At 40.9% G+C, this 25,625-nt stretch overlaps 1 protein-coding gene across 2 annotated transcripts in view; it reads right to left on the reverse strand.

Annotated features, from left to right (window-relative positions):
• Positions 1-25,625, reverse strand: part of stk32c (serine/threonine kinase 32C) — a 79,399-nt gene that overhangs the window by 32,331 nt on the left and 21,443 nt on the right. Inside the window, exon 2 of one of the 2 annotated variants that reach the window (XM_010739669.3) lies at positions 17,871-17,926. In XM_010739669.3, the coding sequence (XP_010737971.1) occupies positions 17,871-17,926 (56 nt within the window). Of the gene's footprint in view, positions 1-10,595; positions 10,703-17,870; positions 17,927-25,625 lie in introns of those variants that run through there. The other variant, XM_027277493.1, reaches the window with a different exon arrangement.

Below are 25,625 nucleotides of genomic sequence, written 5' to 3' on the forward strand. Positions count from 1 at the left end.
AACAGCAGACTTACTCCTTACTTGTTTACTTCTCACAACAGTTCTTTTTCACAGCAGCCATTTTGACATAAAATGTGTTTACTACACAGGTGTTATCAATGATACTAATTAAGGTTCCATTCCATTCAGGACAGACAGAGTCAGGGTGCTGCTGTGCTGCATGTCGCCTCACTGGAAAGTCTCTGCTGCAATGAATGGAACTGAACCTTAATTAGTATCATTGGTAACACCTGAGTTGACCCGACTATTTCATGTCAAAATGGCTGCTGTGAAAAAGATCTATTTGTCTGCGGGGCTTCTACTTAGCTAGGCTATTATTTGTATTTTTAAGCGGTATGTTTTCATTTTTACAAGAAAAAAGGGGTGTGTTGGACATACATAAAACTAACTTGTGGAATTTTGTTGTTGTAGCTGCTGTGTAAACCCAAATCCAATAAAACAGAACAAGCCGCCTCTGAAAAATGCTAACTAATATAATCACTTAATGATATATTGCTGGAAGAAGCACTCAATTATTAGCCACTGTAGCCAGTAAGCTAGTTATCCAGACATGCTATCAATTGGACCAGATAAACGCAGTTTTGCTCTTGTGCAGTTACAGTTGCTAAGCTACAATTCGACAATTGTCACTTAATCCTCATATAACATTTTGATGAGATTTCACATAGGTGTCCATAAATCTGTATAGGTCTTGTTATCAATATCAATAGATTTTTAATGTCTGATGGTTTGAATACTGATACAGATGACTAACCCTGTATAGAAAATATATGATTCTGGGGGCAAAGCCAAACTTATGTGGTTCACACAAACATTTTTCAATTTAAAAACCTTGACTATCAGCAGAAAATATTGCTTATTGCTAGTTTAAGTTCATAAATCCTGCTATTGGATTTCAAGTCTTCCTATCTGTTAAACCCTAACTCCTTTTTTAGCCCTCAGCATGATAACACACGGCTTCAGGCCCTCTCTTTTTCCATTTCCCTCACTGAGCTCAACACAGACCCAGTTTCTCTTTACTCTTAGGGCCAGGCCAGTCTGTACCATCTGCACTGTCCTAGAAGGTAGACTAAACTCCTTCAAATCCTGGAAACAAGGATCCAAGAGGTCATTCATGCATGCGTCTTTCCAACATGCACCTTAACCCATTTCTGTGCAAGCAATTTTCCAGTGTGTGCATCAGGGGAGCAAGAAGTTCGTTTTTTTAGAGAAACTTTGGCATTTGACTGGCTCAGGACCTATTTTTGAAATCTTCTTCATGGCTCTGTTGGGAGCAAAAAGCAGTGCATTCTGTAATGGACCATGCCAAAAGTAAGTCTGATATATACAAATAGCAGGCCAATCAGAAGAGCCCTCCACTGTGTTCACTACATGTAACATCCATATACCTCATGCAAGTGAGAAACAGTCATGAATGATGATCCCTATCTGGATAACCCTGGAAATTATGACTGAACTCATATTACAGCACTCAGTGGATGTTACATTTATTTTCTATTATTGGTACAGAACACAATTTTCTGAGAGATGTAATCTGTTAGCACTACTGAGTGTTTTAAAAAAAAGGCTTCTGTTTGCAACTCACTACGTGAGCGTAATGCAACTTAAAAATGTGAGAAGCGAAATGTTCACTGCAGTGGATTATCTATTTAAAGCAAGCATCAACTCATAGCATACTGAGATGAATGGTGGAAAATAAATCTAAAATCTTAAGGTCTAATTTAGAAAATGTTAATAATAATGTAAAGTACATGCATGTATGGATGTTCTGATTTAGTAGCAGTATTCATTAGGCATCATCCTTCAGCTTCCTCCTGTCTTATCCTTTGAATTTTTCATGTGGCTTCATTCAAATGCAGGATGTGCACTGTATGGTGGCTCCTGAGGCTCAAGCTGTTGGCCTCTTTGCCCCCTTTTTTGGCTAATGTTCCCCTCTGGACCAAATAAGAATAATTATTACAACTCTTATCACTGCTGGTCGTATAATTACTGTTGTGAGAAAGCCAGCCAAGGTCCCACTCAAAAAATCAGCAGCTTTACTGTCTGCATTCATTTCTTTTTCCATAAATAAGTTGAGGCAGAAATCTACACCTTCCTTTATCTTTGTTTGTCTATGAACATTGGGTACATTCCTGATCTTTATATAGCAGTTATGTTTGGTTTACATGTTTGTCTGAAGAGCTGAACCACTGTAAATCATCACCAAGATTTCACTCATTTATGTTTCAATTTCGAAATATTCCTGCACATGATTAATCATGTAGTATTATATTTGAACTCTAAGCTTGTTGTTTAGCATTGTAAAAGGTTAATTGTTGACTGTACCCAGGAGGAATATAGCTTTATACATAAAAGTTATACATATCAGCCAAAAGGTGACTACCTGCAGCTGCTGCTACCCTTCAAAATGACTCAGTAAATTAGATGTTATACATGAAATTCATTTGGAATACATTCATGGTTTCCTGATCATATACTTTTCTGCGTTGACTATATTATGTTGCTACTCTTTACAATTACAGAGCTCTGAATTATACACTGCTATTTTTAGATCTTCTTTATTAAGGAAACTAAAGCTGTAGAGTATAAAAGCCAGAGTTTCTCCACCAATCAGACATCACACTGTCAGTCATCTCCCACCAGCCCCATCTTATCTAGAATCCTCAGGAGCCGGTCAGCTGAGTGAAATGATGACTTTTTAAAAGGATTTATTCATATATTCATTGAGCATATTAGCAATTCAATGCATTAGACCAGTTTAGCATAGAGCAGAAAAAAGTAACAATTTTCAGGCGAGAGGTGTGAGGCAGAGTGTTTTGCAAGTTATTTGCATATGAATGCCGACATTTTCACCTAGATTGAAATCAGTTGAGATGGAAGATTCCTATTGCTGTGACGTACCGCTGTATAACGGGGGCGCCGGCAGCGCAATGACTTCTGGGACCAATTCTCTCCAAGCAATAATGGACACAGAAATGTCCCTAATTAATTCTATAACATTATCTCCAAAATGCTAATGGTCAGCATGAGCCAGCCTACTATTACATCACTGGCGAGGTTTTCATTGTTAAATTCTAATTTAGGAACACCTGCTATTCAGATTACCTTTGAATATTTGTCAGAGATAAAGGTCATTTTGTTTTCGAACAGGCAGGGTGGAAGCTAGGGGTGAGTTAGCGGATGGTGCCAAATTTCTCCACTGGCTGCCTGGCTGGGCATCTGGGAAAGAAAGAGTTGGATAATAAATTGGCATAGGATTCTTTAGCCTCAAGCCAGCATGACTCATCCGACAAAAGGAACCCGTGATGGTTGTCCACTAGACAATGTTAAGCGCCTGAAAACATGGCTTTAAATCTTGAATATTAAAAGATTAGAATCCCAGTCTAATCTGTTTTATCCGACTGTGTGGGTGTCTTTTGATCCAACAGATCCAAAGGATCCATGCCTACTTCAAATCAGTCAGAAGAGCACAGAGAAAGATGATGATTCCAGATATTTGTAATGTGAAACAACCAAGATAATAATCATCAAGATAAAGAGTTTGTGCCGTCAATTCTGACGTTGGGTGAAACCATCGCAGAAGAAGATATCAGCGAGACTGTATCATCTGTCAAACATCAAAGGGTGGAAAACCACATGAAAAATGTAACAGAACCACGGCATTCCTGTTGGTTTCATGTGTTCATCTGAGGAAGATTACAGTCTCCTCATTGGTCCACACAGATCTGATGCTTTCATCTCTTCATTTGAAGCTTCAGACGATGTTGGGTGGCAGTAGCTCAGTCCGTAGGGACTTAGCTTGGTTCAAGTCCAGCATGGACCAAAGTATGGAGGGAGGACTGGTAGCTGGAGAGGTGCCAGTTCACCTCCTGGGCACTGTCAATGTGCCTTTGAGCAAGGTACCAAACTTCTAACTGCTTCCAGGGTGCTGCTGCCCATCGCTCCACCATCTCTCCACATTTGCATGTCTATAAGCCCTTTGTGTGTGTTTAGTCACGTGCTTTTAAGTCAGTTTCCATTGCGCTTTGCCACATTTTGCTTTCCACCTCAACTAAGCGAGAGAAAAAATGTGTTGTTGTTTCAGAATTTTCCGTGTTTTGTGGTTTATACCCTCAAAACAGGTGAATGGGCAGTCTCAGTACATATTTTAAATAGCTGTGTGTTAAAGCCTTTATAATAAATGTTACTTAAGCAGTAATAAACAGTATATTTGTTGGGAACTATTTTCAGCTGCTGATTTGTTGTGCTAGTGAGTATTTACACCAGCAAGACAGAGTATGTGGAATTCACTCAAAGCACACTGGTGTGCCTGTGTTCACGGTAATGAAGGAAAATGTCACCCAGCACAACAGTGAAGCACAATGATGTGTTTTTAATAGTTTTCAGACAACAACAGAGCTCTACGGCACAGAGGAAGACCATGTATCACAAACAACGCTTTGTTCCATGTTCTGGTCTTTTCATGGGATTCGTTGACAAAAAGAAAAACGGAATATTACCGACTGATCCTCGACTGTGCAGCCTTCACTTGTATTCACTTGTTTACCGTGACCATTAAAATTCAAATGGGCCCTTGCTTGATAAGGAGTGCTGAATGTACACAAGGGTTTTGACCAAATTTACATCCAGCGTGTGAGTAAAACTTGCTGTTATCGTCCAGGTGACTGAATTCAGCTTGGCAGCTGTCAGACTGCTCTGTCTGCATTCAGCAGGGAACATGAATGGTGCTGCGGTTAATGAGCAAATACAATTGAAGGGAGGGGGAAAAAAAGACCATTCATATGGGCTGTATCCAGGGTTTATACTTGGCTACAGGCACCAAGTCTCCAAGCAGCAGGAAGGACGACAGCACCGGCCCTGGGTGAGATGCTGTCACAACGTTGGCTGTAATCTCTGACCACCAGCTGCACGTAGCACCTGTTTATCTCTCCTAAAGAGAGCTTTTTAGAGGTGGTCCGACACACACGCATGCACACATACACACTGCAAACGTAAAAGGCTTGGACCTATCGATTTCTCTGTGGACGGCGTTAGAAGTACAGAGTCATTTGATGTGGGGGAATTCACAGGAAGGGACGACACACGTGAAGGAACAGATGAGAGCACCTGTCTGTCTGTCTCATGCTCAAAGACCTGCGTCCAAACAAACCCTCCTTTTTCATCGCATCCTTTGCACCCGTCGCTCGCTTTTTAATAGTTTTGAGCTCTGAAGCATGAAACTAACTTTGTTTTTCTGCAGCACAATCATTATTTAATCAGCGCTAAGAAAGGAGAGCGGTGCTAATGACGAGGAGTTCGACGGGCTGCTTCCTGGAGTTAATCTCTATAGGGTCAGACAGGACCCCTGGCAGGCAGAGAAACACGTTCCTGCGATTGAACAACACATTAAAACATCCATTTTTCTAAATAAAGCCACCAGTTATCCACCCATATGTTCTAAAAACTTCTAAGGGGCCCTAATGAGACAATACGAGCAGAAATTACAGCATAACAATGGGTATTTCTATGGAGCGTGATGGGGAGCAGCTACTTGTTTCAAACAGTGATCCATTAATAATTCAGTATTCCATATTCAACAGGCCATCAGAGACTGCACAGTAAACCATGCAGATGCTGTAACTGATATTGTTGCAAGAAAACGGGCAACACGAGCTATAGCTATTATATCATTATGTTGAATTGCTATCATGATATAAAAAATGGGAACACTTTTTAAATGATTCGCTATAAAGCGTGAATCTTCTTAAATTTGCTGTAAAAACTTCACTGCCACTCAATGTGACCTATCTGTTAGTATGACCTATCTACCGCAGATCATGAGACTAATTATATATTCCACTGAGATTCCCTGTCCAGCTCTAACTCAAGCCTTTTCACCCGCTTTACTGGATGGGTGGATGATGTTAATTTGGGAGGTCGCTTGATAATGATTCCACAGGGCTTCAGAGAATTCACAATAAAACAGAGGAAAAATCATCCTCTCCACTAAAAAGAATCCTATTTAAGTTGGGGTAAAAGAAATTGACCAGTACGGTAGAGGAATTCCAATTTTAAAAAGACATCAGGCTATCAGGTCATGCAGGTAATTCTTTAGCTTAGCTTAATTAAACCCAAGAGGTGCTTTCCTTCGATTTCATTAAAACTTCATCTGAGGCACGAACAGCCCGCACACAAAATAAGTTCTGCGGTATTAAAAAGCCCTTTTTTTACTTGAGAGATATACCTAACCGTTGAGAACTATGCTGCCAGACTTGAAAGAGGAGGTGTGGAACATAATGAAGAAGAGTAAGACTGACAGGACGAACGGGCGAACGCCTCAAACTATGCTCAAAATAGGAAACCAGGAAGATGATTACTATCCTTTAATAATGTGTTTCATCCATCACGAGGAGATGTTTAATCACACCTACCACCAAAACTTCACCTGTGACTGTTATGATATATATTTTGAGCAGATCTTATGAGGCGCTAACAGGTCAGAATGTTGTGTCGTGTTGGAGGACACTGACAGGATGCTGAATATCAAGTGGATGAAGATATGGCAGTGGCTGTAAACCCCAGCAGCAGCTTTATGTTATATATAAAGAGCTGGGTGACATAGCAATATGTTATTGTTATATGAGGCTAGAGTATATGGGTTTTTGGTTGTCGTGTTATTATGAGAGTTAATTAAATTGATTTTTTTTCTTACAGGCTGCATGCATGAAGTGCTACCTGACTGAGTTGTATTGTGTTTAAATATCTTCTGATACTATCCTAAATATATCCATTATACCAATATCAACTCACGGGTCAATATAAATTTGGGTGCACTGTTTTTTGAATTTTTCCACCCTTTTGTCACAGATGACATATGAAAATGCAAATTAGAGACATTTAAAAGGTCCATCGTGTCAGATTAAAGGGGTTCTCCTTACAGAATATGTTAGAACTGGGATATAATATTCATTACGTTTTCATGAGTGTATAAACAACTGAAAATAAGAATTGTTATGTTTTTGAGCTGAATGAAGACTGGGTACTCAAACAAGGCATCAGTAACAGTGCCCACGTGTTTATCAAATTGGCCACACTCCTAATTCTGCATAACTTTAAGTCTTAATATAAAGGTGAGTTCTATAAAAATTCACCCTCAGTACAGTTGTCATCAACGGGGAAATTAGCTATAGAGACCAAAACAGTTTTTTGTACCAGGCTGTAAACATGTTTCTGCTGTGAAGGTGGACATTTGAACATGGGGACTTGACTCGTTCTGTAGCCAGCCTCAAGTGGCCGTTCAAGGAACTGCAGTTTTTGGCACTTTTACATAGGCTTTACTTCACAGGCATGGAGGTTGCTGCTTGAGTCTGACATGTTGAAGGACCATATTTTTTCAGTACCTCAGAACAGACAAACTAAACACTGGCTCTAGCATGTTTCAAGGCCAGTGTAGTTTCTCCTTCACGCTAGGAAGGAGAGGGGTTGAGACGAGGGGGTTGCAATCATCAACTAAATCAATAGATGCTACTACACACCGGTCCTTTAAGTCCCTGATACACATCAAACTCCAAACAAATTGGATGCTACGCTCTCCAAAACGTCTTTCATTAGACTCCCCACCAACCTACATGACGCCCACATCTTTCAAACTCTGTTCTCCGCTTGTAACACAGGCTTTCTGCCACAAAGTGTAGTCTCTGAGCCCAAACCAACAAGCCAGAGTGACTGACACTTGAGTAATTTTCTGAGTTTACAAGTTGACAAGTTCCTCCAGTTATTATTACCCTATTTTTACATGCTCAGAGTGTGACTGTGACTAGTTAATTGACTTCATATGTAAAATTAAAGGCATCGATCAGTCACTTATTTACAGTAATTACGGTACCACAACACCATTGGACAATGATTTTGAGGTAAAAAGGTTGACACAAGGTCTTGGGACAGACTCTCTTACTCATCCACCTTCAAAGAGTATCAGGGAGTATGTTGATACCTTATCTCTGGGAATCATACTCCTATATATCAGAGCAGGCTGCCCTGCAGCTACTCTCTGTCCTTGTCTGCCTGGCCTCTGGTCAGGTGAATCTCAACAAACAGAAATGAAAGCCCAAATTCTCTTTCTGCCACTCTAAATTTTTCATACGTCTAGAAATAGGTCTGCATCCCAGACTTCTGCATCAGTCTCCACCTCTTCTCCATCAACACAGACCTCCCTCTGGTTAACCTCAGCGTTACACGCTTCTTGAACACACACACTTATTAAATGCTTATTAGCTGAACATATCACTCAGTCACAAAAAAGCCTCTTTCATGTTGTGCTTCAAACGAAGCTTCACTGTTAAATCCCAGAGATGGCTGCATGTTGTTTACCTTTACAATCCGCCTTCTTTCTTGCTTCTCACCCCCCCCCCCCCCCCCCTGCTCTCCTGCTATAGTTAGCAGTCCTATCAATTGTTGTCAGAAGGTTTAAAGCTCCTGGGACAACAAGGCTTGCAGAGAGGAGAAAAAAGGTTGGGTGTTAAATTTAGTGGACTCAGTCAGGAAGCTGCGGATTTTCTGTTTTCTAGGTCAGGTAAGTGCCAAGTCGGCCAGAAGCCTCTGGCTGAGACACATGGGGAAACACGAACAGATAGAAGACCACTGCCTGAGGGGAGAGAGAAGGGGAGAGGAAGAGGGAGAGAGCAGCTTGTGTTCAGCGTAAATATGCTGTACATTAAGCTCTGTCATCCATCATTTCCTCAGATTAATTAATTTTCAGCTTGTGTTTGTGTTCTGTACGATGGTTTGACACTCATCGTTGGCGCAGTGAATGAAAATAGAGTTGTATAAGCAAAGGATAACTGAAAACACACACACACACACACACACACACACACACACACCACACTCTTGCCAATGCTACATTTGGGCAAAAGTGTTTTGAGAGAGTAAAACGAGGCAAACACACTTTCAGGCTCTGATGAACATGTCATCCAGGGAGAAGAAGGAATAATTTGCTCTTTCATTTGGTTCATTCCACTGGATGTCTCTTGCTCCACAGCGGCTGCTGTCAGCCTGCAGGAAATGAAAGTGTTTACAGAGCTTGGCCGTCCATTTGCACAGCTCCAGGATGCACTATTACAGCAGGCATGACCATTAACAAGCACAGTCATGGATCAGAATTCTCTCAGACTGTGCAAAGTGAAGTTTTGTAGTGCATGAGAAAAGACGGAGGTGTGAGAATCATGTCAAGTGCAGATAAATGCCATAAGCTTTACATTATATGCTGACACAAAATGCAAGCACATCAAGATCTCACATAGGCTTTGCTTTCCTCTGACAGTCTGAGAGCGCTTCAGTGTTTGAAGCAGCCTCCATTGGAAATCAATGAACAGTACACAGGGGTATGGTGTCACTGGGGGAAAAGTCGAAACAGTCTGAGTAATGGTAAGGTTTACACTCTTCAACCTGAAAAAAAAAAAATAGCAGCGATGCACCAGTCCAACTTTTTCTCTCTGATACCTTAACTCATGGTATCTGCCAATAAAAAGAACCAATCCAGTCCCAGTTCCAAAATTTTGAATCTGATAATATGAGGCTGAGTACTTCTTGTGTATTATTGTCTTCACCTATTATTGCCATTTGGCAATAACTTCCTTGACAAACCCATTCATCATTTTTCTCTAAAAAACATGTCAGAAATAGTTAAAAATGGTAAGAATACAGGTGCCCTGGTAGATCACCCGGTAGAACATACGCCCCAAATACAAAGGCACAGTCCTTGCTACAGAGGCCCAGGGTTCAAATCCAACCAGTGGCCCCTTGTTGCATGTTCTCTCTCTCTCTCTCTCTCTCTCTCTCTCTCTCTCTCTCTCTGTCTCTCTATCTGTCTCTCTCTCTCTCTCTGTCTCTGTCTCTGTCTCTCTCTCTCTCTCTCTCTGTCTCTCTCTCTCCCTCCCTGGTTAAAAAATGGTAGAAGTACAAGAAGAAAAATCAAAATAGTTGCTGTCATGGCTGATACCCAATCTGCTCCATACCTGATTGGTGTTAATATTTTTTAACTGACTTTCAATTCCAATTATTTGGTGTTCTGGCCACAGAAATGAGATAGAAAACAGAGAGTAAATTAGACTTAAACATTATGCATATCTACAACAACAGAAGAACATGTACACCGCTGATTCAAATGATATAAAAATTCTAAAATGCCCCCGGGGGAAAGCTGCAAACGGCAGAAAATTGTTCTCAAAGCTCAAATGTGTAAGCAAGCTTGTTTCGAGTAAGTGCTTACCTCCAATTTATATAAAACCCACTAAAAGACTTTGAAGTCACTCGTGCATGAAGGTGGGAAAGTATAAGGGTGGCATAATGAGGATTACATGCATCACAGAATGTAAAGGAGACTAAAGATGCACCAAATGGTGTAGCTACGTGTTTCATTAAAGGTGGAATATATCATACATATTCATCAACATGATTATTTGCTATCTTGTTCCATATTACCACGATGGAAACACATGCTGTTTGATAACTCAAGATGCCATGGCCTGACATATAATACACAGTCTTCTTTTAAAATGAAACTACGATATAAATGAGTGATGAAACTGACCATTATAAAGATTGATGTCTGTTACCTTGATTGCTGTCTTGTTAACTGGGGGATGGGGGGTTTGATGTGGTGTTTAAGTTCACATGTCTGACAGCTTGTGCCATTCTCTGTAGGTTTCACTGCCTGAACTCTCTGTTAAAGAGAACGTCACTCAGTTCAGAATATATCCCTGTGGGACTAACACTGACATACATATATGTGCTCTGTCAAATGTATGAGCACTTTAGCTTTCACAACTGATTGATTCACTAAGCCGTCCCTCACCTAATTACTGTCACAGTCCACAGTGCATATGCAGTTTGCAAGGATGATGGTGGAAGATTTGTCAATAAAAATTTTTTAGTGTTGAAACCTGATTGACTTCATTGAAACTCCATGACTATGAGGGAAGCCATGGGCCGGCAGTAGCTCAGTCTGTAGGGATTTGGCTTGGTTCAAGTCCAGCATCGACCAAAGTATGGAGGGTGGACTAATAGCTGGAGAGGTTCCAGGTCACCTCCTGGGCAGTGCCAAGGTGCCCTTGAGCAAGGTACTGAACCCCTAACTAGCTCCCAGAAGACAGCTATGTGTGGCTGCTGTTTACTCCACCATCTCTCGAGTGAAGAACTTCCTCTTGAGGGATCAATAAATCTATTGTAATCTTTCCATTCTAATGTGGAAGTGCTCAAATCTGCAGTTCCTAGAATGGCCAATTGCTACAAAACGAGTTGACCCACTACACTGAACTTCATGACTTATATGACATCCATGTTTTATGGTGTCTGTGGTTGGAAAACCAACAAACGTTTTAATGTTTCATGCGGACTCAAAAAAGAAAAGAAAGAAGAAAACCATTTACACACTTGCATGCATTTTCACGGCGTATCCTTAGGTTACACAAGGTGACGTGTGAGCCTTGAGGTCAGCAGTATCAATTGCTTGACTTTGATTGGGAACAGTAGGTGCCAGTCTATCTCAACACTGTGGTGGCCAGGGTTGAAGAGACCTATTGCTGCCTTCTTAGACATAATTCATAGCTTGCCGTTGACGTTCCAATCTGCGTAAACAGACATCTGTGTCTTCAGACTAGAATGAGCTGACAATAACACCTCCATGGGTAAAGACATTCTCTTTGACTAATTCTGGGCATATAGCATTCGTGGTGTTATCTTGGGGTTTAAAATCTATCCACCAGCATGAGTTGGGCAGAATGTGAGACCGATCAGGCACTTCTGATGAACTTTGAGAGTGTCTCTAATTCTCCTTGGCCAAGCATTAATAAATATTACAGCATAAGACATCAGAGGCTCCTGAACACTTTCTTCCCTCCTGACCTCACCATTGACCTTTTACTTCAGCAATTTCCCCACAACACTAGCCAAGCTGTTTGGTGACCATGATGCTATGTCAGGTTAGCTACAATTGCTAGAGTGTAAACTTCCCAAAACTCAGTAAAGAAATGGGACAGAGCTGTTGACAACGTTGACATATGATTGCAAAGTTTATGTTTGAGAAACACATTTTAATCAATTCCTTCTCTTCTAGAAAGGCTAAAGGAAAATACAACAACCTATAAACTCTTTAAATGAAGAGTTTTACTCTTACCACAACCCAATGCACACAACCTACGGCTACTTAGATAAGTTACTGTTGGACAGTCGCTGTTGGAGAACATGCTGCTTTCATCTGTTATATTAAATTCAATGTTTTAGGCGTTTTACACTGTTGGTCTGGCAAAGAAAGTATTTTAAAGATGTCTATGGAGCCCAGAATCTGACATAATGTAATAAAAACTTCAGAGAAGTCATAAATATGACTAAAAACATTAATGAGTAATACTGTTAAAATGTAAAAAGAAACTTTTCCGTTATGCTCGAATCAGATCACAACCCCATGAACACTTCCTGAGGCTGGTTAGATAGATAAGATATTGACAGTGGCTGTCTGGGGAAGTTTGCTCATGTACATTGGCACTTCTTTCTTTTGAACACATTGATTAATGATGATAAAAATGCAGCTATTCATACTATACATATCAAAATGTTAATTCATAGCATCTTCAAAGGCTATAAATCAAACACTTAAAGTCTCTGAATGATTTCCAGGCTAGTGTAGCTGCATTGGTGATGAAAGGAAAATGTATTTGCAGGTTGATGAAATCCTTATCTGAACTTTTAAAGCTAATTATAGTCATTTTATCAAAGTTTCAGATTTTAATCAGAAAATGTAACCTTATCGGAAGAAAAACGTTGGATACCGTCACACTTTCACAATTCATTCTCCACGGACCTGCAGAGATATCAAAAAATGTGGAGGTGGAACAAAACATTCTCTTATTTCTGGCTAACGCAGGCAGTGAAGTTTAATAATGACACAGTACATGTGAATACTGAAACTCTACTGTGGTATTCTCCAGGGACGTATGGTTGGAATGATAATGAAGACAAGCAAGAATTTAACCGTTATTAGTAGGAAAAGATACAATACGCATGATACATCGCTCATTAATGTGTGTAGTCATGTCTATGCACAAAGACACACTTCAGCATACTTGGACGATGATGAAATAAGATGCAGACTGCGGTGAAACATTGTAGAGGTCATGACAGCTTTCTTGCTCACATAATTGCTGCCATTCTCATTTCATAGCATATATATATATATATATATATATTTGGCAGGAAATGTTAATATTAACGCCTCCAAATGGCCTATTTTTTTTCTACATTTTAAATGTGTCAACAACAAAAAAGAGATGGGTAAAATTATATATGTGCAACAAAACAAATGGAAATGGGGCATTTCAAAGATTTCTGAGCTCTCTTGAGGTTTTGTTCAAGCAGTTTTCTTTTTGAGTCCAGGAGCTATTTTATCCATATGGCCTCTGCTTTTTAAGTGGAGCTTTGTACTGTGAAGCCTATAGAAGTGAAATGTAATGGAAGAGTATACATTTCTGGGCTAATAGGTTGCCGAGGGCTACACTGCGGCTGGGCTGTGCTGCAAAGCTGCACTCTGCAAAACCAACTCTCATCTGGGCAACTCTTCACACCTGCAGCTAGAATGTAAAGAGGAGGGAGAGGTCCTTATGAGCAAGATGAGGCTCAGCTGTTATAGTCCTCAGATGCATGAGGACTCTCCGTGTGCTGCCTGGGAGACCTGCGCAGCTAACGGAAAGAGAAAATGCTAACAAAGACCTCATCATCTCCTGACCTTTTCCACAGATGCTGGTACCTTCCCCAGATATGATGAGGGTGTCACAGCCTCCCTCGGTGTCCTCTCTGTAACATTTCTTTTTCTTCCACTCCCACCTATTTCACCCGTCTCTATTCGTCTGTCTTTCTACTTCCATTGCTGTCTTAATGAGGACATTTATTCCCGGTGAAGTGTGTGTGCGTGGTTCAGAGTATGAGGATGCACAAACCACCAGCTGAGCTCCAGCACTACCTCTGACCTTCCTTGTCTCTCTCCATCCGCCTCCCTCTGCGGCCTCCTCCCTTTGTTTAGATGTTTACCTGTCCATCTGACTGTTGGCATTAAGAAGCTGTCAGTGAACCGCTGTCAGTGCCAATGACTGTCATGTCACCCCCCATCAAGCTCTCTCAATACGGGCCCTAATGAGCCCTGCGGCGGAAACGACAGCCTCCTATACAGCCTGAGAAGATGGAGTGACAATGGGGAGGGGGGGGGCAAAAGTGTGATGCTCGTGGGGAACACACAGAGGAGGAGAGAGTGCATGGGGGAGCAGGCAATTATCCCGACTCTGGTGCTGTATCTGGCCATCAAGCCCTCTAGCAGGCGTGTTACAAATGAGCTATATCCACCACTGCTGTGGAAATAATCACACCCAGCTACCATCACTCCTCACCCCCACCAGGTGGAGGACAGATGCTCCAAAAGGCAGAAGAGTGGGAATTCAAACAATATTAATGCCATATTTTAGTCTAAATAATACTATATTGCATTGCCAACACAGGTTTTCTTTACCGTCAAGCCCATAAAACACCCTTAAATTGAATTTGTGAGTCGAGCAGTGGGGGGAGAAACAGGGTCTGATATATTAAAAGGAGAGGAAGGGAGGCAGAGAGGTACCTGTGCTGATATATCAAATGAAGGAATGGTGGGGGTGATTTGCCCCAAGCAAGTGGAAAATAGAGTGATTCTAGGCAAAAGAGTGAGATTTGAGTAAGTAGGCCGTCTAGTTCGAGAGGCTCTGAGACATGTCTGGACCCTGTCGTGTTTGAGCCCCTTGGACATGAGTCTGCTACGGGGGATATGGCAGGTGGGGGATCACTAAGATTCAGTTTAACCCTGTGGACTGTGGCTTGTTTCCTGTGTCACAAAATGGAGAATTCAGTCCATTTTATATGAAACATAGTGATTTTGCACTGTTAAAATAAAGTTTTGAAGATGTCTATGGAGCCCAGGAACTGACTTAAGATTATACATACTAAGAAAATCAGACAATCAGAAACATAACTCAATACATTAATAAATAATACGGTTAGTTAAATAATTGAAATAAAAATGTCAAAAGAAGCTTTTCCTTTGTGTTCTGATCAGATAAATAATAACTAAAGTGTTGGTCAAGTATATGAAAAATTCATTTAACATCGCTCTGCGATGCAAAGCCAAGATGTGTTGTCTGCACGGGAAGGCAACTCTCCAACTGTAGTAATATTGTAACTGTCAGCGGTGTGAAAACAACACTTCCACTTTTTATTGGTCTATAAAGACATAAATGAGAAGATTCAAATATAGGACGGGGAGCAGAAGCATCAAATATAACCTGTGAGGTTTATACCAGCGGCTGTGGCACCAGTGTAACAAGCAACAGACAATGCTGCGTCACTTCATGTCATATTCTGATTGGTTGGATTCTGAATTGACTGTGATCACAGTTTTGAAACAAATAACTTCACATATGACAAGTTTAAAATTATATGATACTATGATTTCATAGTATCAAAAGTACTGCAGCTACAAGAAGAAACAGATCTAGAATCAGATCAACATGAGGCTGCACAATTTATCCAATAGTAATAATATGTTAATTACTATCAACATAATATTGAATACTATTAACATTATTACAATGTTATATGCAAAGGTGAGTTAAGTAGACTTTTTGCTGTGGCCTCAATCGAGAATTGTCCAAATTCTGGTATTGTGACAACCTTAATAATAAAGGGACATTAAGATCAGACCTCCACATTAATGTGGTAACAGTGTGAGACAGAAAATACAGTCTGAAATGTAGAAAAGTGTCATCCACACAAACATCAGACAACGACGACAAAGAGGGAAGCTCTTGCAGTGAAAGAATGAGAGTGGGAGATTAACACGCCAACATGAATACTGTCCACGTGTCAGACAGGACAGATGGAAAGAGAAATAAGGCCGGAGAGATGAGGAGCAGAGTGCAGCCAGTGTTTTGGAGGAAGAGGAGGTTTCTTCTTCTTCTTCCCCTCTGGCTGCCTTCTTTCCTCGGCTCTAACTTCCCCCATGACTCCCTGCTGAGCTAGAACGAGCCCCAAACACACACACACACACATCTACAGTGCTGCACACCAAATAACCCATTTTCTAAGAGCACCTACACAAGCTGGAATATACAGATCATGTTTCACAGTGTGAAGTAAATACCTCTTCATGTCTGTGCTGCATTCTGGACTTCGCTCTCTGTATTTCTCTCCACACACACACATCTTTATATTGTGATTTTGTCATTTATAGTGATTTGTGCATCAAATCATTGTATCATAAATTATTTAACCACTTTTAGTTGAGTAAATATTAGTATAATAGCAGGTTTATCCTAAACTTTTTGGTGCAAAAAGTTGAAATTGATGCAAATCTTAAAACATTATGCATTCTTTTTTTTTGTAATGAATGCTAGTAGGAGGTCGCTGTTTACGCATTTTCTTTACTCCTAACAACATTCCTGCTTACACAAAGCAGCACAGGCCTTGGTGTGTCCAGTGGGAAGCTAAAAACTCGTGCTGTTAAATATTCAGACACAGCAGGAAGGCAGAGCGAGTCCACGTTGGGGCCAAAACAACACAGACAGGATGACCTCCAACAAGGACAAACTTTATCTGGATGTGGCTGTGAGCATCTGTCTGACTGTGGGAGTGTAGTATGTCTGTGTGTGCACACGCGTAGTGCAAACACGACTGTGTTACAGATATTGCATAACAGGAAGCCCCAGCCTCTTGGATGAAGCAGTTGGCTTCTTGTGTCTGATGCAGAAGAAGCTGAAGTGTCCAGAAACATCCGGCGGCTTATTTCAAGCTGAATTTTAAAACCAGAAACATGAATGAACATTTATTTATGTGACATTTATTGCCCCTCTAAAAACTACAATTATTCAAAACATTAGACCTGCGCGCAGCGTGTTTCCCGGCTTATGCTGCAGATTCCCTTTAGTATCATAAGGGAAGTGACAGCAGCTTGAGGGAACAAAGAAATAAGTAAAAAATTTACATAAATTCACATGGTAATGTATTCCACATCGGGCGATGACTTTCCATATAACAGAGGGACATGTTTTTGAAAAAAGATTGTGTTTTCAGAGAGAAAAGGAGAAAGAATTTACAAAGACGTGCACAGACACGAGTATAATGAACAAATATTAGATGTGATATTTGGCATTCAAAATGAAGATAAACTATTCCAATCTCCAGAGCCCAATCGTGTATCGACACACACAGACACACACAAACACACACCAACTACGCCCTGAACTCATCCCTGAAGTCTCATACAGGCATTCAAAATGTACACAAAGGTATTCTTCAACTAACAAAAGGTGCACAAGTTAATCCAACGTGCCTGTCTTATTAACAATGGCCAACAATGATGATACTGGCACCTGAGACTAGGTAGAAAAGAACTGCAGTAATTTGGTCTCACAATATGCAGCACACACAGACACACACACATACACGCCTGCCAAGTTTCCCTCCCTGCTGTAGTCAGTCCAACTATTGAGCACGATGACAAACGCAGCCACATTATTATGCTGCTCTGTAATTAAACGGAGACGTGGGGTCAAAACTCCCAACAGGTAGGCTGACATGACATGAAAAGTAAATTGGCTGTCCTCTAAATGACTTTATAATAAGAATTACATAAGCTGTATTTATGGCTATTATTGAAATGGAAAAATTATTTATCTTTTAAAGCGCCATAATATCGTGAGAACTAAGGCGTGATCTCTCGCAGCCCGTTCTGTCAGGCTCCGTCTGATAATGACGTGCGGGGGTAATTGAAGGCAACAGAGCGCGTACGCCCACTGCATGAAAGATAGAGGTTACATTACCTTCCCAAAGCTCCCTTTCCCAATGGCCCGCAATATCTGGAAGTGGTCAAAGTTCACTGTGAGGAAAAAGAGAGAAAAAGGGAGAGAGAAGGAAGCCGTTAGCACGAGTTCAGCTACATTTAAGTTAAATCGTAAAAGTATTAACACAGAGACCCCTTCCATCTCGATTTGATTCGATTCTCTGCGGTTTGATTTAAAGTCAAACAATGACGACAAGGTTAGTGCTAAAGTGCTTAAAACATAATTTTGAGATGTGTTATACATTAGATGAGCAGTGGAGGTACTGCAGAGTCTCCCATTGTGATGGGACAGAAAGTCATTAACATAACATTGACATAAAGTCGTCACATTTAATGGTTAGCTGCACATCCTTTTACAATCAATAACTGGCTGAAGTCTACAACCCACACACAGCAGCAGACAAAGCCCTGATGAGGTACACTTCTTGCTTGCTTCTAGCTTCTGAGGGCTTTTCGTTCTTAGTCTGGTCTTTGGAAAGACATCCTCAGGTGACTGACTGACAGGCAAAAACCTCCTTGGTTGTCTTGTCTGGAGGTATAAGATCGCTTTCCTTGTGCACAGTCCTAAAAAACAAGAGTCTACAGGCTCAGTGGGACTGAACTTTATTAATGCTAATTATATGCCATGATACTCTAAATGACAAAGTATTGAGGTTAGGGTTAGCATGCTAATTAGCACAAAACACAAAGTACACTTGAAGCTCAGGATGGGCAGGTCGTCCATTTTGCAGGTTTTTGGTCGTAAACATATTTGACAAAGTAAGATTTTGATTCTTACACTCGATGCAAATGATTCCTCATCCTCAGGGGAACATGAATGCCTAGAAAATTTCACATCAATCAATCCAACAAATGGTGACACACTTCCCTCAAAACAACAAATGGTGGCGCTAAAGGAAAGATCAGAGGGATCGCCAAAGTCAACAGGATTCATCCTCTTGGGAGCTTGAACTCTAGCGCACAGTTTCATGGCCAATATTTTGGTCTGAACTGACTGGCACTGCCATTCCTAGAGCTACACTGCTGCTTTGAACACTCTCAATCCAATCCATCTGGAGTACAGAGCCAAAACAATAAAAAAACACATTACTGATACTTTGTGGCTGTACTGTATTTTGGATTGGTACTACTAAGTCATAGCTTTTAAAATCGACAGAACATAACGGATGTTTTCCATTAGAAAGAAAAACCAAGAGAACGAAAGTGTGTTTTTTGACAATAAAAAAAGTCACGAAAACTGGAAAGCAATGATACTCTGAACAGAGTAGTCACAACATCTCGTGAATCAGCATATAATAGTTTTTTTTATTATTATTATGCCTGTTGCACAGTTGTGTTTTCTTATAAAAGTATAACAGCTCTGCTGAACTGCATATAAGGTTGTCACAGAAAATTGGACATGGTTAACAAAGCCACTAAAATTATTATCAAGATCAACTATTGCATGCTTCAATTTGTGCAAATGAAGAAGAAGAAGAAGAAGAAGAAGAAGAAGAAAAGAGGCCTGTGATGTATAAATGAAAATGTTTCATTTGGAATTCCAGTTTATCTATTTGGAACATCAGAGCAGAGGCAAAGGCGGAGGAGTCCGATATCAGAAAAACACCCAGCTCATGGCACTGCAGTCATTCATCTTACTTTATTTTATTATATCAATATGTGTAATGGCACAGTTAGATGTTTTGGCTCATTGCCTTGTTCAGTAAATGTGTGTTCTGCTGATTGATAGAAATGTCCTGTGTGTGGTACAGTCCTGAGAGGGAGCACGGTTGAATGAGAGAACAGTTTTACAGCCTTGTAAAAAAAGCATGTACTCTCAGAAACCCCCGTGTAATGTAATGCAACAAAACAGCCCTGGAAGGAATACAGGAATACTTTCTGATAACATGATGTTTTCCTCTTTGTTGAGACAATGTCACAGAGGTGTTGATTCAACTGGGACTGAACAATTTGGAGGAAAATATGAAACTGCAAATCAAATTGACATTAGCTCAGGTCTGTCAGTTCCACAGGTCTAAACTTGGAGTTTGTATGGTTATAAGCTTAAAACAATGATATCACTAAACAGCTTTCATGCTAATTAGCATCTAAAATAACTTCCTATTTCAGTACAGTGGACTACATTGACTGTCTGCCACTGTGTTTGAATGCACTAATGGTGAAAGTGTAAATATATCTACTATAGATCCCTCAAAAATTCCCTAAAAGGTCCAGTGTGTAGGATTTAGTGGCACCTAACGGCTAACAACCCCAAAGAAGTCCTGACAGCTCGATTAAAGGCAGAGCTTCTGAATACAATGCATGTGCATTTCTCCAGGAATTGAACATTTTGATACTAAGAGCTGCTTTATATCGAAAAGAAAATCTTATTTGCTACAATATGGGACCTTTAACCGAAGTTCCCCATGTGCGTAACAAAGTATTTTCTTAGAAGGTCTCTGGTCCTGATTTAAGCCAGAGAAAATCAGCCACCATGTTATGCGCTGCACGCAGTATAATGTGGCAGTGTGGGCTGATGAGGTGATGGGCTACCGCTGACCGACCTCCTACTGGTCATCTGTGTTACTGATTGAGACTTGCCTCTGTTCTGTGATGTGTGTGTGTGCGTGTGTGTGTGTGGGTAGCAGTGTCGCAGGCAGATGTGAGCACAGCAGGCATGACACTAACTCACACAGCTCCTCCTTAAAAGTCAGTCAGCTTGTGAAGCTCACATCCTGATCTGCTCAGCCCCCCCGTCCGTGTAGACAAGAAGTGATCATGAGAGAAGAAAACACATGCTGGACTGCTTCAGGCAGAACCGGTGCCAGCTGACCTATGCACTCCAGGCTGAGTGAGGAGGTAAACCCCACAATGTTTTTTGCCTGCAAAAAAAAAAAAAACCCACAAGGTGTGGTTTGTCTGGAAGATAGACTAATCCAGTGTGGATTCTCCCTGCTCAGTCTTTTGTACATGGCTAATCCTCTCATATGGCATGGCTCTGACTGCACCCTGGTGCAGACACACTGAGACACTGTACCATGAACATTGCTATCTGTGTGGTATTAAAAGGGATGAAGAGAAATGTGAAGAGAACTATATATATACAGCACGGTGGGTTCATAGATTAAGAGGCCCGTCACATGAGAATGATGATGCACTTCCCTCTGCCTCCCATGGCGACATTAACCTAACATTAACACTGGTTGAGCTGAGCAGTGTATGAGTGCCAGTTCTGCCAGTGCCTTTCTGATCTTGGAATTGGGGCCTGCGACCAACAATCTTACAAAACGATAATTCAATGTTCACATATACTTAGTGTACCTGGAAATAAAAATCATTGTGTTTTCGTTGTCTAAAAATGAGTCCTTTATATTTACAGTGAGAGCGGGTACTCTTTCATGGATTCCGCCATGTTGAATGGACATTTTTCTACAGTAGCCCAGAGCAGACAAACCAAACTCTGATCTAGATATAGCTCTTTGCCTTTAATGTGAATATGACAGCCAGGGTTTTTCTTCTTTTTGCTTCAATGGAGAGGGTGAGAGCTGGGAGAGTATTTATTTGCTTGTATTCTGCACCTTCACTGCATTGCCACTAAATGACACCAGACCTTTAATTGCAGTTGTTCTTTTAGCGAAAGAATGACAATCCAGCTCATCTGACACAAAAAACAACAACCTTTCTTTCAACCCGTCGAACCACCAGTATCACAGCACTTCCTCGAAGCATGAGTCACCGGGAAGCAAAACAGAAGTACCCCCACTCCTTTTAACTCGGCCTCGTGAAAGGAGCTCCTCTTCAGATTAAGGGGCAGAAGAGATTTGGACCTTGCTCCATTCTTAAGGGATAATTAGAGCAGACACAGTGTTTCCTGTAAACATCACTTCAAGAATCAGAGACTCTACACTCGAAAAAAGCAAAGTGGCTGTCTGTTACCTTATCCTAAGTCTAACATGTAGCTTCTACTATATAAAATCATGTTTTGTAGCTGATCAGTTTTAAAAGATGTAGTTTTAGCATAAAATGCAACAATTAAAAATTTACTAGAATAACTGATGTTAAAACAACCTAATTCCAATGGGTTAAGATTGCAAATCAATTCTGCTTACAACTCCAGAGCAGCAGGTGGCAGTAATGCACATTCTTAATTAGTAGTGCCCCTCTCAGTTGAAGGCCATGGTCAAAGGCTATGTCACCTTTGACCTTTGACCTGGCAGGCAAAGAGGAACCGTCATTTTGAGATGAAGTATCACGTTTGGAAGAAGGTAAGTTTAATCCTTTGCCATCCATTGAACAGAAAACAACACGGTTAGTTATTGTCCTCTTTTGCATTTTGGATGATTTTTTTGTTACTGGACGTTTTATTAGCGTGGATTAATCCAATGTCACCATGTGCACAGCTAACTAAACTCACAAGCTAGCATCCTGAGGTTGACGGCATCGTTAACAATGCGCGCGGTCTCATTTACAAAACTACGGCATCCCGTCACCTTGCCGGGGTTTCTCTGTCAACTCGACGTAGAAGGAGGAAGCTCAAGCGGCTTGGATGTCCAGATATTGAACTGAATTCCCTGACAAATAAACCTGCAGACAAATGCAGTCCTGCTTATGGTGTGAGCCAAAGTAAATTACTGCCCCATCTAGCCATCCGGTGAATCCGCAGAGACACTTGAAAAGATAGGAGCGACCCTGCTTTTAGAAGAAAGGAAAAGGAACAATGAAGACACAGTGGCAGCAATGATGAGAAGACCTTTGCACACAGAAGGCAAGAAGTTATTTGTAATGCACCCTTGATTGCTGATTTCAAAACCAGATGACCGGCTCTCTTCTGTGTATGTGAGGTAGGTGAATAAATGCACAGCGCTCATTCACTTTGATTGAAATATGTTGTCTTCATTTCATATGTACAGTGTGATTTATATCAGCCAACAAAATGTGGGCAAGCCTGATGAGGGTGTTTGGTAAGAAAGGCGGCGTTCAAGGAAGATTTGGAGCATCATGATACCCATCACCCAGGTATGAAAACAGAAAAAATTGAATTGAAAAACTGTTAAACCTGTACAGCTTGAATACTTTAAACTTGAAATTTAAAGAGGAAACATCAGAGGGACAGAGAGAAATAAAACTAGATGGAGAGAGGGGGTAATGTACTTTTTAGAAGAAGGGTCTGATAAAATATGAACCTTGGGAAGATGTGACACGTGTCCACTGATGTTACAATGGTAGTTACTGTTTCCTGGGACCACATGCTTTCATTTGACATATTTCTATGATTAAATGTCTTGCTTGGAAACCAATGCCCATGGATATTGTAAGTTCATATATCATAAAAATGGTCAATAAAGATTGTTACATTTGAAAGAAAGTTTGATTCAGTGTTTTGTTTGTGAAATCGTCTCTACCTGTTTTTTTGTTATCTTTTTTTATTGTCCTACATACTCAGACTGATGCCATTGATGTCAGAAGAGTGCATCATCAAAGCCCTGTGTGTGTACCTGAATGAAGAGCCTTGGAGAACATTGTGAAAGAATACATGGTATGTCATTTAGTTTTCTCTAGTCCTTATTCATATTCATTCATATGTTAGATAAATGATAGCTGTTTTACAGTGTGTGTGTGTGTGTGTGTGTTAAAAATGGGACTGGTATAACAAATCTTTACATATATATCCTCTATTCCCCCCTTTTTTCTGTGAAGAGCACAGATGGTGAAAGCAGTGAAGCTGCAACGATGGACATTTGGAATCTTTGTCATTTGCAAGGAAGGCACAGAGCTAAATGTTGGACCAGAAGATGTAGGTATTGTACTGGAGGGTGTGCAAGTTCTGGATGAGTTGGGAAATGTACCACTTCCTGTGGTGATGTTTACGCTTGTATATGCTCTTGACCTGAGCTACCCGCCAGAACTGAGATACACCTTTGAAAGCTTTGCAGAAGATCATCATGGAGCTTGATGGAAACAGACTCTCAAAAAAAACAAAAAAAAAAAACACTGAAAGATATTTGAAGCCATTTGACAATACTTTAGTTCTCAAGTATGGTGTGTTTGAGTGAGTGAATGACAGAAAGAGACAGAGAGACAGAGACAGACAGAGAGACAGAGACAGACAGAGAGAGACAGAGAGAGAGAGCCGGATCTGCGTGACTGGGAGGGGGATGCTAGTCAGGTGGGTGGCTGTAATGTGATATTGTTATTTGTCTAGCTTGCTAACTTCTAGCACAACGCATTTAGGCTAGTTTGGCTGTAAAAACATCAGTATTGTGTGTGGACCAGGGGCAGACAGTGCTCAGTGGCATTAGCCAGCATTGACGGCATCCGCCACCATCATCCGCTGCACTCAGTTGCCAGGACCACTTTCTGCATATAACTTTGTAACCAGCTTTGAGAAAGCACTAAATATAGACACCTAATGTGGGTTGTTAAATGGTTTTGTCTATGTGTATAGGAATATATGTTGCAGACTTGATTTCTCAAAAGCCACTTAAACTTTTATGGCTGCCTAGCAGAATCAAGTCTTAAGAAATGTTCATAGTTTCTGTACATTTGTTTTACTGACATGAATACATGTTATATGTTGATGTTGCACATGAGATGTTAACTGGGGGCAGGGTCGACAGTGGGATCCAATTTCCTAACTCAGCTGTTATGATTTTTGCTTGTCCATCTTTTTTTTTCTTTTTTACAGACAGGACATAATGCACTGACTGTTGGACACTGCAGTTTTAGGCTGTATGTTGTAGTTTCACAGCAACAGAAAGTCAGTTAGGTTGACATTTGTGTTTAAATTGCCGAATATGTATGTTAAAAATGATTTATTCAGGTCACTCAACAAAATAGTTTCTCGCTAAATTAAAGCATTTTATTTAGGTGGAAATCATTTCCATAATTTTATTACGTTCTGGAAACAAGTTATTTTTTTGAGTGTATTTTCCCCACCATGCAACAAGCTGACTCCCACATGCTGGGAGCAAGAATTATGTGGGAGGTAGTATAGCTCTTTCATGACATACAGTACATGCTTTGCGCTGACTTGAATCACAACATATCCAGAGAAATCAAACAGCGGAGGTGAAGTGTCTGCAGTTCAGTCGTTTCAATGCAGGGGTGGACTGGTCATCTGTGTGATTTGGAGAATTACAGGACAGCCAGCGGCCCACCACCAGGGGCAGACTGGCCTACGGGGGTACCGGGAGTTTTTCCCGGTGGATCACTGGGCCGGCCCAGTACGGCTTGGTGCTTAAGTGATGCGCTGATGTTAGTGTGTTTACATTTTTCTACCGTCTATGAGGGAAAGGAGTGACTAATTAATGCTAGTGATGAGCATTAATTCTTGGTGAAGAAGAAGCAGCCCGACGCCCGGCCTCACCAAGTCATATTCTCGGCACAAACTCGGCTTGAACCAGCGCGTCCGGTCGGGTTGGGCCGTCCATGCCTCTTATTAGGAGCCCAAAAGAACAGGCAGTCCAGTCCAGAGAGTAGAGGGACAGAGAGAGACAGCACAGCAACAGGTGTGTGTGTATGTGTGTGTGTGTGTGTGGGCTACCTGCTGTAAAGGGTAGGCTAATATATTCTATAATCATAGTTGGCTGAAAATCTCAGGACATGTGTAAAGGTCGAGCATGTGGAGTCTCTTCATATTTAGTATCTGAATATAGCTATCAAGATACAGATGAGAATAGGGCAGAAGTGGTGGAAAAAGAAAGTGTGGCCTAAGAGGCCCATGGTCAATCATGGTCAGTACTAAATCTGCTTTTTT

Source organism: Larimichthys crocea, chromosome III, assembly GCF_000972845.2.
Source record: "Larimichthys crocea isolate SSNF chromosome III, L_crocea_2.0, whole genome shotgun sequence".
In the NCBI taxonomy this organism is placed as follows: Eukaryota; Metazoa; Chordata; class Actinopteri; family Sciaenidae; genus Larimichthys; species Larimichthys crocea.